This window comes from Lampetra planeri, chromosome 13 (genome assembly GCF_965212315.1).
Source record: "Lampetra planeri chromosome 13, kcLamPlan1.2.h2, whole genome shotgun sequence".
In the NCBI taxonomy this organism is placed as follows: Eukaryota; Metazoa; Chordata; class Hyperoartia; order Petromyzontiformes; family Petromyzontidae; genus Lampetra; species Lampetra planeri.
Window position 1 is genome coordinate 13,278,510 of NC_136119.1, and position 17,487 is coordinate 13,295,996.

Genomic DNA, 17,487 nt, shown 5'->3' on the forward strand with positions numbered 1-17,487 from the left:
CCCATTCTATCTACCACTGGTGACCCATTCTATCTACCACTGGTGACCCATTCTATCTACCACTGGATACCCATTCTATCTACCACTAGTGACCCATTCTATCTACCACTGGTGACCCATTCTATCTATCACTGGATACCCATTCTATCTATCACTGGTGACCCATTCTATCTATCACTGGATACCCATTCTATCTACCACTGGTGACCCATTCTATCTATCACTGGATACCCATTCTATCTACCACTGGTGACCCATTCTATCTATCACTGGATACCCATTCTATCTACCACTGGTGACCCATTCTATCTACCACTAGTGACCCATTCTATCTACCACTGGATACCCATTCTATCTACCACTAGTGACCCATTCTATCTACCACTGGTGACCCATTCTATCTACCACTGGATACCCATTCTATCTATCACTGGTGACCCATTCTATCTACCACTAGTGACCCATTCTATCTATCACTAGTGACCCATTCTATCTACCACTGTATACCCATTCTATCTACCACTAGTGACCCATTCTATCTACCACTGGATACCCATTCTATCTATCACTAGTGACCCATTCTATCTACCACTGGATACCCATTCTATCTACCACTGGTGACCCATTCTATCTACCACTGGTGACCCATTCTATCTACCACTGGTGACCCATTCTATCTACCACTGGTGACCCATTCTATCTACCACTGGTGACCCATTCTATCTACCACTGGTGACCCATTCCAACGCCTATCTTATTAGCCTCCCTCCTCTATTCTGCACACATACCCCACCCATCACAACCTTCTTCTCTTGATTATATATTTTGCCATGCTCCTGCATGGAATGACTCGCAACCTCCACTTGCATCAGTATTCAAAGTCTAAACTATTAGTTTTAGTTGCTTTGCTAAAGTTCAGCTTTTTGACCCGCACAGGTACACAGATATGTCCACCTCAAGGAATGACCTCACCAAAACTCGTACTGCGACATTAAACATTTTATTATGTTTTATTTTTATTATTTTCCTTCTACGTGACTTTACCGAAAGAACCAAGAAGATGAATCCCTGCAGTCACGAAAGCTTTAAATAGAAAATTAAACATGCCTTGACCTCTTTCTCTTAATCCAATGTGTTATGCATTTTACTATTAATGCACGTCTTACCAGTTATTTCATGCGTAGCTATGCAGCGTCTGTGTCAAATTGATGTGCTTATTGAATAGTCATAAGGGAATTCAATGCAAGTGAAACAAACATCTTACACGTTGTTTCAATCAAATATATATCCCTCTCGTTTGTTCTTACAAATTGTATTCTGTCACCTCCTTGGCCTCCCCCCCACTCACTCCCTTCCCTGACACTCCAGTTCATCCCCCGTGTAAACCTCTAAATGCTCCTTTCACCTCATCTCTCTCTCTCTCTCTCAATACTCTCAACCACTTTCACTTCTCTCGCTGTTTTAACCTTTTCACCTCGTGTCCTCATTTTCGTTAATTCTATTGTTCCGTTGACATTTTCTAGACACTCCTCAGCAAAAAACGAAATCTAAAATTCTCCTACAATTGAATTAGTATATTTTCACGGTAAAATATTTTTTAAGACATGAGTGTAATTCGTTTATACGGTTATTGTTACAGATATGATTAATGCTGAAATTAAGTATTACATAGGCCTCAAAACAAATTAGGCAAACACATGACTGAGACAAAAAATTAAGCTATTGATGGCATCATCCCATGTTCCCAATTTTCATATTTATGTGAAAAATCGGAAAATTGGGTCTGAAAAATAATCGTTTTAGATTGATGTAAAACTATATTTATTAAGCCATATCTGCGTTTTTCCCACCAAAAGAGGCTTCCCGTGGCATTGGGTGATGTCACTTTTGCTCTCACGGATACAGGTTAATGAGCATATCATGTGAATTATTTGATAATCTGAGAGAAATCCAAAATTGTCCACATTGAAATCTGAAATATATCCGGACTACAAAAATAAGTAAAAAAATCCTAAAGTATGAATTCACCACTGCAGGATCTGCAGACTTATTATCCATTTTTTTAGTTTGTGCATATATGCTAATTATTTTTTTAAGTGGACAACACATGAACAATGTGAAGTGAGTAAAATAATAGCTGGATGTAGATGGGAAAACGATCCCAATCCCTTATTGTGTATTTCTGTGAAAATATCTTGATGGAAATGTATTCCAAAATCAGCAGGAACTGTAATAATATGTTCGCTCAGCAAATCGTTCCTCCACCAAGTACCATGGGCATGCCCAAAGAGTTGAAATGGGAAAAAGAAGGCAGTGAAATGTGCGACTGTGATTTTCTCCTGGGGCAAGGAAAGTCACGCACAGCTTGCCTTCACTGGAATGACATCACATGTCACCTGTCTTTATGAACTGCACATGATTTTCTGAAGCCCATGCCTTGGAGACTATAATCCTGTCACTGAAGAACCAAATGCTAATTTTGCTCACGTTGTTTATTTTGTCCTTTTCCTCGTTTAGACAAAATTTTGACTGCCTTACGTTAAATGTTCTCTTGATTTTCGTGTTTTTATGTTTATATTGCACCATTGTCTCATGCAAGTAAACAGCATTCCATATGGTCTGTATATAAATGGATTTGCGTAATCTATTCTTAATGATTTAATTAGCTGTGTCACGTGTGTCTTCTTCAAAGCGATGTGATCTCACAATCATTTCCTGGGTGCGTGTATCTGTAGATTTGAGCTCATTAGCATGACGGTAGTGTTTAGATATATCGCAGACTAATGAGACAGTCTAGGATACCGCTAATTGCAACATATGCCAAATGTTGTACAGTTTATACAAATTGATATAGGCTTGTCGGATAACGCATTGCTTTTATATAGGGTACCAAGAGAGCATAGAATGAACATGAGGCAATATAATCTCCTACATTGTTGTGCTTAGGGTTAGCGCTTTTTTTTTGCCAGGACAGAAGTACAAACTTTTGTTCAGTTATCTAATGAAGTGGTCTCTCCGAAAGTGTTGTTTTAGCCACCATAATGTCGGTGAAGTCTAACAGCGATTTTGGCCAGAGAAACCTCTGTCCCTAATTGATATACTTGCATTGTTTAACTTCGGCAAGCATTCAAGAAGGGACATTGTAATTTAAAATATCTAATTTCATTCACCAAATTGGACCGTGATTGCATTCAAAGGCCTTTGTGCAAATGTCATGGAATCTTTTCATGCTCACACAAATTAAGACATGCACATCCCTTTGATATTCATGCAGCCTATCACGAAGCTTAAAAAGGATGTGAACACCGACTGCTAGATGGAGTATAAAATGTACGAATCGCTAACCTCATGATAATTTACGGAAAAAAAATATTTTGAGATTAAACTATCAACCCAAACGTCCTTTGGACGCAGCTGCCTATCTCGACATAACCTCCGTCCCACCATCCAGGAATACAGCCAGCAAGCCTTTTTTTTTAATATATAGCATGATTCATTTGATGCAGGAAAAAATGCCATGTCTTGCTCTTCATAAATAAATATAAGATATGATAAATGAATAGAGCTTGTTTTAATGTGTTGCGCTGGAACCGTTAATGTGCATAGTCCAGTACGTTACCACCCAACCATCTCTCTACCTTAAAATTGTAATCCGTTTTGTAGAACATTTCTTGAAATAAAACATTGAGTTTAAATGTATTTATTTTAAACATTTCAATAATGTCCTATCCTTGCCCTCTCTGTGCTCCCTCTGTTCAAACTCATTGTGTTATTTTCTCACAACTATATATATCCCACCTTTGAGACTGAACAGTTAATTACGCCTTGCTTGTTAATCTTGAATCACCACTTGGACTGTTTGATCTGCTGGATTTTGGATGGCGAAGTGATCTACCAGCAGGGCTGGTTACTTTCCAGGCTGTGATTCATGGCTGAAGATGACTTATCCTACTATACTTAGTGAATATCCCTTTTTGGATGAAGTGGTGATACTTAAAAAAAAACATTCCCACCAGCATGAACTCTAACGATGCAAGCCGAACGTAGCAAGGATGTCCACCTTTTGTGACATCCTAACCTCTGGCCTCTGGCAGATCGCAAAACAATTCCTTGTCAAGCTCCTCTGCCAAATGTGCCTCATATTTTAATTGCCCTCATACTTGTCCAGCCACTATCGTCGAGCCAGCTGAAGGCCCCCATGCCCATGTTTGGCTTTTTGTTTTGCTAAAATAGACTTCATGATCACAAGTGAATAGTTCTCCGCCAATGTGTAGGAATCACACTGTTGGACTTTTATATGCTTGACAATGAGCTATATGTGTTTAGGCAGTTGGTAAAAATCGAAAAATTAAGTGATATAAATAGTAGGCAATGTAGGTGCCGCACGGGTCTGCTAAGCAAAACACTTGTTGACATCAGTATCGTATAAACATGGTTCGATGCTACAGTTTGACAAAGTGGAAATTTGAAAGAAAGTTACGAGTCATAGAATGTTTAAACCACATTGTGTGTGATTTAATTAGGTCAAATATTTTTTTATGTTTTAATTAATCAGGACAAAAGTGTATTATTAGTATTTGTTAAGCGTTCAAAGCCACGGCTTCTCAAAATGTCTGACGTAAAACGTAGGCCATAAAAATATCACATTACCAGGGCAAAACGAGAAAATATTTTCTTTTAAAAATACGCAGATAAATGGGAAGGGCGTCACATTTAATGACGGCCTACACAACGAATGACAAAACACAAGCATGTTTAATTTCTATTTCGTTCCTGCACATTGGATGAAACGTAAATGCTTCCAGGACATTTTTATTTCGAGAAGAAAATGGAGGTTGAAAAATATGTTACTTACCAATGACTCACTCGAGCCAAAATTGCAGTTATAGTTGTGTGATAGAGCCAATTGGCAAATCATCATCATCATCATCGATGACCCGTCCATGTTGAATCACTGGACCATAGCGCAAAACGTGTGCGGCTGCTTTTTCAACCATTTACGGGGAACATTAAGGTTCGGTTGCCATGGCACAGACTTGTAACCATAGAATGGAACCAAACCAAACAGCGAAGTGAACGACCGGTTTCAACCGCTATTTATTTGGATGCCATTAAATTGGGAACAGTTAAGGTGTAGTTTTGTCCACGCATCTCATGTGAATCTCTTCATAGATTGTACGCTTCATCAGGATTAAAGAGTTGGAAGCTTGGTTGGGATAAACCTTAACTCTTTGTTGTTTAGTGCACGTAACCATTTCTAAAAATATACATGTGTCAGTCTAGCGCATGTGGCCAGGCACATCAGCGATAATAGAAAAATAATTGTTTGAAAATCAACCAAAAGACTACTCCTTTGATAGTTTGGTGAGCTCTTCATTTTATGTTGAAGTTCTGCATTTTTCCTGTGCCGCATGAATATTAGAATTTGAAGAGCGGTGACATTGGAGTCTTAAGTCAAGGGTCCACGTGACCCTCTTATCTAGCGAGCACGAAGCGGCGTTCATAGCTGTTGATGGCCATGATTCAGTGGTGGAAATCACACGTTCATGTGGCACTGTATTTGCTTGGTTGTAAAATTAGTTGTATTTCTCCCATGTGGTCTGACAAATTTGTACGAGCTTACTTTGTGCTAAATAGCAGTATTTAATATTTGTCGTCTGGCTACAAGTTTTAGCCAACCTTTTTTTGTATGCGCGTGATACACTGTGATCCACTATCCTATGTTATTTCCTTTACAAATATATTGGAATTCGCTTGCAAAGAGAACATAGCGCATTAAGTGATCTGGCCTCAACGAAATTCTTAGCACTGTGAAGTCATTGTTTGCCCATTGCCTTAATGTTTATGTGTTGAACATAAAGGGGTCTTTTATCTAATGAAGATTAAAAATGGGGTGGTGAAAGGAGTTTCCCGCTGTCTGCCAGGATTTCGAGGTGTAAGCTGTGGAATTTCTACCACTGGCCTGGCAATACAACTTTAGTGCTAGGATAACACCAAAACAAATAGTTTGTGTGAGTCGAACCTTCAGCTCTCCGCCTCGTGTAGATGTTGGTAAAACGAAGGTCATATCGTCTTTAATGATAAAGAAACGATTATAATGCAGGACTGCCTTGCCTTGTTGGTCATGGTGGTTTTTTTTACCGTACATTACCACGTTGGTCAGTGCTGGTTTTCAAAGGTGACCATATGTCGAGGGAGCATTTGAGTACGGTACACGGATGTATCTTGCTGCACCGGTATCCAGCTGAACGAGGAGGAAATTGTCAGAGTGCTTTTGGGGGAGGAATGTAAATTCTGTGTGCATCTGCTGAGCTCGATAAAAACATTCAGTCTGGAACAATGCCATTATTTTTTCACGGGTATAACACGTTTCCTTAAATAGCTTCTTCGGAAGGCACAGGTGGCTGCCTTGAATATGTATAATTACACGTACGGTCCAATGTGTGCTATCCATGGTCCTGTTATTCCCAACTGAAACTGATTCGCTACACATTATTTCCTCTCCACATCAGCTCTTCCTCTTATCTGCCAATTTCATAATGACAGTATCATGACGAAAGGAGTAACCTCCCATTATCTGTAATTGCTCATGGATAACATGTGTTTGGCTAATTGTTATGGTTAAGGTTTTTTTTAAAGTCTGAAAAATGATTACCTGAGATGCGCGTGATAATTCTGTGCAGTGAAGGTAAATCTTGCTCGTTACATTTTTATAGCGAAATATTTGTAAACTAAATTTCGATTTAAAGCTTTCGTGACTGCAGGGATTCATATTCTTGGTTCTTTCGGTAAAGTCACGTAGAAGCTAAATAATAAAATAATTAAATTACAACAATAAAATTCTCACGACGTTTCGATTGCAACACAAGCAATCATCATCCGGTGTTGTTTTATTTTATTATTTTATTATTTCCCTTCTACGTGACTTTACCAAAAGAACCAAGAATATTTGTAAACTAGTATGGTATTCGGCATTTAACTGAATAGCATTTTCGATATTTTCCCCCTTTTAAAATTTTAAATGCTGCATGTTAATACTATGATGTATATATTTTTCTCTAAAGTATACGATTTATGTTCCCTTAATTAAGATGGCTTCACCTCTCGATAGTTTGACCTGATGAGGCATTTGATGCTTTGGTCTCTCACTGGCTGCCAAAACAAATCTATAAAGCATCCACGAGGCAAATATGGACTTGTGGCATATAGTCTCGGAGTGAAAACCCTGCATGCCACAACCATTCTGGCTTGCTATGTCCACTTAGAGGTTGCAGGTTCTATTCCTCAAACACCCAGAAGCACATTTTACCACTAATTCTTGCTCATGCAATATTTTACAGCGTGGCCATGAGCATGCGAGTTCCATGTTTTGAGAACTTGCGATGCTGGTTATAGTTAGACGGGTAATCTCACAGTTTTAAGACATTCCAGCTTGAAACTTCCTCCAGTTTTTTACATAGTTTGTAATGTATCAATGGAAAATGTGCCTGAAATTATTCTAATGCACCTGAGATAAATTTTGTAAAATAAATTAAGCCAACACTTAATGGTAATGTGACATCTCATTGGCACACATTTCCAAAACACCTGTTAAATTTGGCAAAACCGAATTCTTATATTAATATTTTTATATCTTTATTATTTAGCGACAAGGAAATATTGGACTCAAGAGAATGCACTGTTATTATTTTATCGTATTCCATACTTTTTTTATTTCGATCATTTGATAACAGGCTCACAAAATGTCGATAACTAAGGTAGCCCTATTTTCAGCTTGCTTGGCTATGTATACCAGAACATCTCATTTGGGATAGTTGAAGGGGGAAGGGTTTGTTTTTAATGTTTACATCAGCAGTCACGATCTATCCACTGCTGGATAAAGGCCTCCTCACAATAGCACGATCCCTCACATTTTAACAATGCTACGAATCCCAAAGCTCCTGCCCGAGGGCTGATGTCTTAATATTAACATCGTATATTTGTCCAGGTTGTACCGCGATTAACCAATGCACAGACTGACCTCTGCAATGACAATATGGCATGGCCTCCCCTGGCTGAGGCTCGCCAATGGAGATGTTAAGAACCACATTCTTTATATATATTTTGTACGCACATTATGAGTGCATTTCATGATAAGGCTGAGATTATTAATGAATAGAGTAATACGTGTCAGGGTGAGTCTGATGTTTATGCTGAGTGTGCCTGTGGCACAATGTGTCGTTTTGGAGACAGAGATGGCCATGCAGAACACCGTGAAATGTGCGCCATGTAAGTGGGCTGATTCCTGCAGCATTATCTTATCGGCTCCCAGCAGGGACTGCTGATTAAGAAAATAGCAAATACCTCCCGAGTGGAACACAAGAAACCCATTGTTATTGAAATCAGGTTTTAACCGCTCTTCACTGGAATGGTTTAGTCTGCTGCATAGCAACCAGGATGTTTAGGTCTGCCACAGTCTTTTTGCATTAAATTGCAAAGGATAACCTTCGACTGTTGCAGCTGTGTTAAAGTGTTTTATTGCAACCGGTGTCCTTTTGTATATACATACAGTTGTGGTATTTCCGCAACATTGACTCTTTAAGGAAAGATTACAATTAACAGGAACAGTGTCACACAAAATTCAAGCGTTTTTTTATTCGATTTAACGATTGCCATAGGCCAACTATGGCATATTGCAGAAAGCAAATGTGTGCAGCTTAGGAATTAACATCGGGATTGGCAGCGGTGAGGGCGCTACGATGGGGGCGTAATGGGCTGATTGGTGAACGTGCATCGAGGGTGGGACAGGAGGGCAGGAGGAGGAGGAGGACGCTTTCCCAGTGGCACATGCAGACTTTGCCAGAGATGCAAAAGGGGGAATCTCTGCGTTGTACATGAGCAGCGTTGCAGGGTCACCCTGGGATTGCCTGCGCTCCCGCCTGAGCAATGGGCCACCCCCTCCCGTCGCCCTGCGTTTGTCACCAGACCAGCCTCGAGTGTTAGAGTCCCCGCACGACGGCGTGTCGCTCTCGCGTGCCGTGCGGCCGCTTTGTTTGTGAGCTGCTGCCTCGCCTGGAGGTCACTCTCAGCTGTCACGTGCAGCCAGGAGGAGCAACGTCCAGTGGTGTTGTTGAAAATCCGGCGGGTTGTTTTGTTGTTCCTGCTCGTCGCCTGCCCGCTTTTTAATCCTCGTGTGGACAGAAGGGGATTTACTTGCAGTGGGAATTTGCTTGTGGTTTTTTACCCGTGGAAATGCAATTTTAAAGCATGGAAATTCTGGATGTTGCGATATCGTGGTGTCTAATGAGGTAAGGTAACTTTATTTTGTTTTATATTGGTAAAAAAATATAATTGGGCATTGCAAAGCTCGGCTTTGAAAAGCAATGCGTAGGAATATACACGTGCTGTGCTTTTATTGTGTTGCGCGGAGGCTGATGGAGAGAACGAGTGTGGATACATCGGTAAATGTTTGGATGAATGCACACGCTGTGAAATTCGAGTCAAATGTGCAACAGCTCTGTTATTGACCGTGCGTTGTGTTTATATTGAAATGGGTCAAACCGCAAAATGCATTTGATCGTATCAAAAGCACTTCACTTGATCGGTACATTTACAGGCAGTTACAATGTGAGACTTGAGTGCATGGAAATATAGTACTGTGCAGTTTTTCTCTCCATAATTGATTAATTGTAATAGCAATGCATTGGTTTCAGAAAGCGGATGTGCTTTTGGTTCATGTGATGACACAAACGCTTTTCTACATTGGCACTTCATAAATTATGGAGAATTATACGGATACACGCTTTGGAATCGCCGTTTTAGTCATAAGTTCGTAAAATAATTTAATCTCATACGGACAACATGTTTCATACTGCTTATAGAATATTACCAGATACAAACTGGGATATTTCGTGCATCCGATTATTAATTTTGAACGGAAAAGTTGACTCAATGTTAACCTTCTGCATATTTAACAGTTAATTGTTCAACTTGAAAGCTTTTACGCTTACATTTTTTTTTAATTAGTAGATTCAATCCTCGACAATAAAAACAATACAGGAAAACCTTGGATTGCGAGTGACTTGGTCTGCGAGTGTTTTGCAAGACGAGCTAATTTTTTTAATAAATATGAATTTGATAAACGAGCGAGGTCTTGCAATACGAGTAGTACGTGTACACGCTTTGTCTGCCGAACGTCACGTGATCACAACTGATATACGAGTGCTTTGATATACGAGTGCTTTGGAATACAAACACGTTTCCGGAACGAATTATGCTCGCAATCCAAGGTTTTACTGTATATATTTTGGCGGGAACTTTTTATTTTATTTCAACAATGTGCCCCATGGAATATTTCTTGGATTTAATGAAATTAAGTTGAAACGCAATCTCTTGAATTTTTTTGTTACCTTTTCTCCCAGGGACCTCCAGATAAAAGGGGTGATTGCTATTCTTGTTTGAGTTTGTATTTCTGAAATGCAAGTCCTTGCCTCTCTTTTAGTTCCGTGTATGTTACAGCATATGACAAAAGTATTACGCGAGGTAACATGTCGTGTCACCGTTTAACGGTAGCATTATACATGTCGAGCAAAGCCCTCGTTCATAGAAAACTAGTTGCATTTTCATCATTAGCATTAGTTTTAATTTTCAATTAGTTAAATTCTGAAAATTAAATAGAATACGTTTTGATGCCTCATTCAAATTTATCTTTATGCAAAATAGCTATAATTCTGGGCTAAAAAAAAATAATTATTGACATTCTGCAAAGGTATAATTGCATTGCAATTATACCTGTGTAATTGAGCCTCATTATCCTTTCTTTATTACAGCTAATGGTGGATATTTTTACGACAAAAAATAACACGTGGCAGCCCTGTAATTTGAAGTGATTATGGTGTCATGTGGTGTTTGACTTATCCTGATCTTTTTATTTCTATGCCAGCACGGTGTGCATCATTGTCCGAAGCTGAGATTGCAGTCGCACCCAAATGTGATGCGGTGTCATTTGGCCACGTTTTTCGTACGACTTGAATTTACAACTGGAACCTTTCTTTCGCAAGAAACTCCTCCATGTTCAACTTTTTTCTGGCAAAGAAATATTTGAAAGGGTTCCTGCACCGCTTGTTCGTGACCATGTTCTCAAAGAGGCGCCTAAAAGGTGCCAAAACAGAGCCAGAATCTACCTGTGAAGAAGACACCAAGGAAGATTATACTTCTAAGCCTACCCAAAAGCAGAAGCTTAAAACGGGCATTAAACGCACCGCCAAGAGGATTGTGAAGCTGCCCAATCTCCGCAAAGTCCAAAACGAGCAGGACAGCAAAACGACTTTCCAGATGTCGCCAACGTGTAGCTACAGAGTGGCCATGGCCAAAGGCCTCCCTAAGCACATTGCGTTGAAGTGCAAGCACGGGAAGGCCCTTGATGAGGCCTTGTCTCCTGACAGTGAAAGTGAATGTGTCTCCGAAACCTTACGGGAGGTCGCGTGTTGTTTGAAGCAAATCGCCTCTCAGCAGAAGGACAAGGATGCGAAGCACCCCACGTTTCGCGTCAACCGACCGGCCAGCACGAGCGGAGGTGTGCCTTCCTTCCCCCAGTTTGAGCGCTGGAAAAAGCTGAGCCACGAAGCGTTGCTGGTGCAGCGCGACGCCGAGGGCTGGGAGGAAGAGCACAGCCCGCGGAGCGTGTCGCTGGACAGGGCGGCTCGCTGCTACAACAGAAGCACTAGCCTGGTTGGGCCTGACGGATTGATGGAGCAAATCCTGCGGGAGCTGCAGGGCATAAGTCGCATTGAGCTTGAGATCACCGAGCTACGGCAGCACGTGAATGCCCTCAAGCACTCGGTGGATGAGATTTCGGGCAGCATGGAGGCGGTGCACTCTGAAATAGAGCATATCCGCACCGGATTCACGCCCGTGAGCCCCGTTAGCCAGCAGGCGGACGTGGCCAGCCTGCGTCTCACGCACGTCGCGGAGACGGCCGGAGAAGACACCGAGGGCCTGGTGCGGAGCCTTTTTGCGGAAAAGCTGGGGATGCGTGATGACCAGCAAAACTTCCACATTCAGTTCGCCTGCAGAATAGGTCAGGAACGAAGCTGTTCCGAAGCCAAACCGAGACCCATCTTAGTCAGATTTGGTAGTTGGCAGGAGCGGGATATCGTGCTGAAAAAATGTCATCGGCTGAAAAGTTCTGGGATCAAAGCGTTTGCCGATGGTGTTCCTTACAAACACGGAGTTGCAGCAGAAGACTTGAAGCGCAGGTTGTACTTTGAAGGTGTCAAGGGTGAGAAGGAGGGCTGGGAGTCGGGGGAATCGAGTGGGAGTGAGATGTGCGGGACGTTCAGCGATACAAGCTACTCCGCTCGTAGCTCGCTGTCGGTGTTTGGCAGAGGCCGGACTGAGCATCAAGCAGAGGGCGCTGGAACGTATTCTGACTACTTAGCCGAGCGCAGGTCGGTTGACAATGACAGGACCTTGTTATTCTCTGAGAAAGCACCGCTCAGCTCATCGTACAGACACACAGTTCAGAGTGTTTGGTCACCTACGTCTGAAACGCAAGACGGCCAAAGCAAAAATGCAGAATCCCCAGTGTGGACCTTAAGAAAGGACATCACAGCTGGTAATTTACAAAATAGAAGACCTTACTCGATGGTGTGTAAATCTTCTTCCACTACTCTGGATTCCGAAGTCCCCAACACCAGCAGCACCAGCGGCCAATCGTTCCGGCATTCGCATGACTACACCGACTCCCTAAAGCGAAAGGAGAAACCCGGCAAAGCTTCAAAGTGCTACTCGATGGCAAAAAATGATCGCGCCTGGAAATCGGGAATTATTTTTACAGATTATGAAACGGCAAATATTCGTATATCAAGCAAAGAAAATCGGAGAACACAGATTTACCAGAGTAGCTCCCCGGGAGTTTCCCCTGGCAGGAAGCCAGCGGGCAAAGGAGTGGAGCGAAGAGCAACGCGTGAGGAGACGCCTGCCAATTGGCAAAGTGATGAGGGTGAGCTCGTTGAGCAGAGCGAAGACGAGTTCACGGAATTTAGGGCTGACGAATGTCTCGAACAGAGGGACCATGAACTTGTGAAAGTGAAGGATGATGGGCCCGTAGAAGAAGGGAGTGATGATGATAATGATCAAGTAGAGAAGAGTGCTGGTGCATGTGTGGAATGTAGGGATGGAGCATCTGTGGAAGAATATGATGAACGTGTAGAGGAGGAAGAGGATAGATTTGCAGAACAGGATAATGATGGCTGTGTGGAACAGACTGCTGAGTTTGTAACAAAAGAGGATTTTGAGTTTGTGGAGCAGGATAACAATGCACACGTTGATCGAGGAGATGATAAACGTGCAGCGGAGTATGAAAGTGTGGAACGGCAAGATGATGGACGTGCGGAGCACATGGATGGAATTGCGGAAGAAAATAATTCTGAACAATTGGGACAGAGAGAGGGTGAATGTGTGGCTCGAAGCAAACATTTGCTTTTTCAGCAGAGCGACGATATACGTATGGGACAGGGAACCGATGAACTTGGGCAACAGGGGCATCATGAAAATTCAGAAGACAGCATTTGTAAACGAGTGGAGCAGAGATATTCTGAACATGACACTCATAGTGTTGCAGATTTCCCAGAGCAGGCTGATGATGAAATCATGGGTCATAGCGTCGATAACATTAGGAGACATGGGAATGCTGATGCCATCGAGCACAAGGCTGACGACCTGTTTAAATGTGAGGTTAAAGAGTGTGCAATGTATGGCATTGATGAATGTACGCAGCACAAGGTTACAGAATGTGACATGGTGCAAAGTGGCACTCAGAATGATGAAATAATGCCGCGTTGCTCTCAAGATGTAACCGGCTCGACGGCTGTCCAATTGCCTGTGGTTGATGTGGCTTCACGTGACCCCACAGCTACTGACGTGACCTCTAATGGAGGCTCGGGGATGAACACCGCAGTAGTACGTGAATTTCAAGAAAAAACCCAAAACTTTACCCCTTTAGTGAATAAAACAGAGCAGTACGATACGATTGAACAAGACAATTCACCAAAAGAAAGGAAGACCATGTCCATAGAGAGATGCTTCAGCTTACAGAAACTAAGGATGTCAATTAAACGGGCTTCTTTTAGGTCAAATTCGATGACGTTGCATAGAAGAGAAAGAGAGAATGACCAATCTCCAAGCAGCAAAGTCTGTCCCAGTCCAGTTGCGAGTTGTGGGATTACTATGAGCGGTAAAGTTACTGCTGACACATTCAATAAATCCGGGGAAGAAACAAAACTTCAAATTCACAAACGAAATTCAGTCGACGATGCACGCAAGATGCTAGAGAAATGTGGCATGTTAAGTCCGGAATTGAAATCTCCGCAATTTGTGCTCGAATGTAAAACTGAATCTCTAATTCCTAAAGAGACTCATGAACTGTTAAATCAATGTGGGACATCAAAGGAGAACTCAGGAGAGACATCTGCTGTGATCTCTCCTGCAGAGGCATCGGGGGTAGTTAGTCCTTGTGAAACAACTGCGACCATTAATTCATCAGAGATGAATGAGACATTTAGTCCATTGAAGACGCTGGAAACATTCAGTCCAGGTGAATCATCTGAGAAAATACATTTATCAGAGACATCAGAGAAGGCTAATGCAGGAGAAACATCGGGGAGCTTTAGCCAAGAAGTTAGATCTGATTCATTTAGTCAAGGGGAGACATCGGATGACTTTACGAGGAAAGACATTTCTGGGATTGTTAGTGCAGAAAATGCTTCTGATATGCTGAGCCCTGAAGAAACATCTGGTATGTTTAGCACTGAATTGACATCAGATGGGTGTAGCCTTGACAAGATATCCGATAAATCTAATTTGCAAGAATTATGTGGGAAGTTTAACCTGCAAGAAGTTCCAGTGAAGACATCCATGGAAATTTGCAGCATTCACACCACAGAAAAGCCACGCATTTATTTAAGTCCAACCACGGAAATGGAAGACACTTTGATAACGTCATCTTTAACGAGTCAAACCTGCCTCGGCGGTGGTGGTAGTGGCAAACACGACGCAGGTTCAGCAACTTCCACACACTTGGCTAATGTCGATACAAATACGTTGACCAGTCGTGCCCTGCAAACTCCCGGCGACTCGGCGCTTGATGAAGGGCACAAGAGTAAGGGCAACAACATTGCACCGGTAGTTGAATCAAAGATGGCCGCTCCTTCTGCTCGGTATTCTCATTCCTCAGAAGGAATATTTGTCCATACATGCCTGGAGAGTTTTAAAAAGGTCTTGGAGGAGAGAAAACAACGAACCACCTTCCAAAACGCAGTCTGGAGAACACAGCAGAAAATGAAGGTAGCTCAGCTAGACGTTCCCACGTCAGGAGGTATGTTCTCTACGATTTGCGTTGATTGTATTCTGTTGAGTATGTTTATGTATTCAGTTACTTAACATATCTAAAGTTATAAGTAAGCCAGGAGTAAGTATTGTCCATGTTACCTATGTTGTGTAGAGTGAAACTACGTAAAAACTTTGGCCAATCCACTTGCATTGGACCCGATCATATATTGAAAGGAAAAGGTTTAAAATCACAACACATTTGAGCTTAGTTCTTGTTTTTATATTGAATATCGGGGGGGGGGGATACTACTTTTGTGTTACACACTGCGTGATCCCAACTTTAATATCAACATTGGAAGGTTTCTTTTTACTCTTGAGACCACAAAAAATCCACAAGCACAAAATGTTATCTGGTTAGGACACTGCACTTGCAATCTAACGGTTGCCGGTTCGATCTTCACGACCCAATGGTTGAAACAATGTCGCGACGAATTGGTTCACCACAGTTCGTAGAAGGGTAGGCAAATTGTCCTCTGGAGCTCTCTATTGTGGAAGTCTTTCTAGCCAGCAGTGGCATGTGCCAGTAACTTGCAGGGCTGCACCTTTACCTTCGTTAGGTGAGTGGAGAGGCGGCTGACGATTCTCCAGAGAAACACAAATGATTATTCTGCTTCATTAGAGAAAGTAAATAAGGCTGACAGCAGTTAAAGGCCTTTCAGCTGGCATCTTGGCATTGCTAATGAGGTTTAAATTGTAACCTCTCCGTTTTAATCTCGGTGAAAATAATTAAGGAAGAGGAGTGCCCCTTTCAGGTGTGGGTTGACCGGCCCAGTAATGTGGTGCATTGTGGCTGCAGTTTGAATGCCCTTGATAGGACACTTTTTTTTGTAAGCACTAGTTCTCTTGGTCCCCTTTCCAGTTATTTTAGTCGCATTCGTAGAATCGCGTCGGTTTGACAGTTTTAGCTGTTTTCAGTTCACCCAAATATTGCAATTGCAACTTCACTGGAAATCTAATTTTATTTTTACGCACATATAACATTCCTTTAAATGCAAAGAATACTATCTGTGAGGCTGTATTCCAGTGCATAATGCAATTTATTAATTCGGTCACAAAAAACCTTAATTAAACAGACAGCACGGGTATCTTGTTTGCACCGTGGAATTGATGAGTTTTATAGAAATCCCCCCGCGCTATAAAGGACGACGCAAATGGAACATCCATTAAAACCTAGCGAAGACTAGATAAAGGAATAAGACAAACATAAAACCACGAATTCCAAAAACATTTCGAGCGGAGAATTGTAAGTGGGCCTGCATGTCGCAACTGGCCTGCATGTTGTTGTAAATGGCCAGCATTTACCCCCGACAATAGCATTGAATGAGGCAAGTGATGTGCATGTGTTCTTCCGAACTGAAATGTTTCCTGCGCGCACACATTTATTAAGTGAAATTATAAACCATTTTGGAAAAAAAATTGGGATGTTTTGTCCCATGACGGTGGCTTTAGTGGTGCAATTGAAAAAAACGCGTATGTTGAAAAATAATATAAATAATAAAAGAAGCACTATTATGCGGCACATTAGCAATTGAGTAGATGTCACCTTGCTTTTAAAAGAGGTCACTTTCTCGACATTGTAACTTGTTGTCGTGTGAATATTAAATGTCAAAATATGGTCCATTTCAAGCGAAGCTACATTCTCGTCTCACTGGGGAAAGGTAGATATGTCACCTTTTTAAAAACGTTTGTTTATGTCTTTTGTAGTCGCATGTGGTTAATAACATGTGAAGCAATTGCACACCAATGCGGTCACAATGGAGATGATGACACTTTTATCATGATACTCCGGTTATTGTAAGTGACAACTAGCTTGCTGCTAAAACAATAGTACAGCAACAGGTAAAGGTGCAGCCCTGCAATTGCCTTCTCACGCAGCTTTGGCTGGCACAAGGGCCTCCACGAAAGGGAGCTCGAGCGAGTCGCTCTAGGGGGGCTCGGATGTCTTGGAAGTCCTGGGATCTATCCCACACTTTGCCACACCACACGGGGCCTAAATGATCGACTAACTGTGCTCGACCCATTTGCGTCCCTGGGTGGACAGAGGTGTGAGGATTTAAGAAATTCTCACCACCGTTGTTTTCAACTACCTGCGTCAGCCGAGAGATAAAAACGGTGACC

The 17,487-nt window shown here is 41.9% G+C and overlaps 2 protein-coding genes across 5 annotated transcripts in view; both read left to right on the top strand.

Moving 5' to 3' along the window:
- Window positions 1-17,487, top strand: part of UNC13B (unc-13 homolog B) — a 174,870-nt gene that overhangs the window by 87,334 nt on the left and 70,049 nt on the right. The gene's annotated exons all lie outside the window — the stretch shown is intronic.
- LOC144722091 (uncharacterized) lies at window positions 731-15,601 on the top strand. Its single transcript, XM_078600224.1, has one exon. The coding sequence runs from the start codon at window positions 11,050-11,052 to the stop codon at window positions 15,418-15,420; it is 4,371 nt and encodes a 1,456-aa protein (XP_078456350.1). The 5' UTR covers window positions 731-11,049; the 3' UTR covers window positions 15,421-15,601.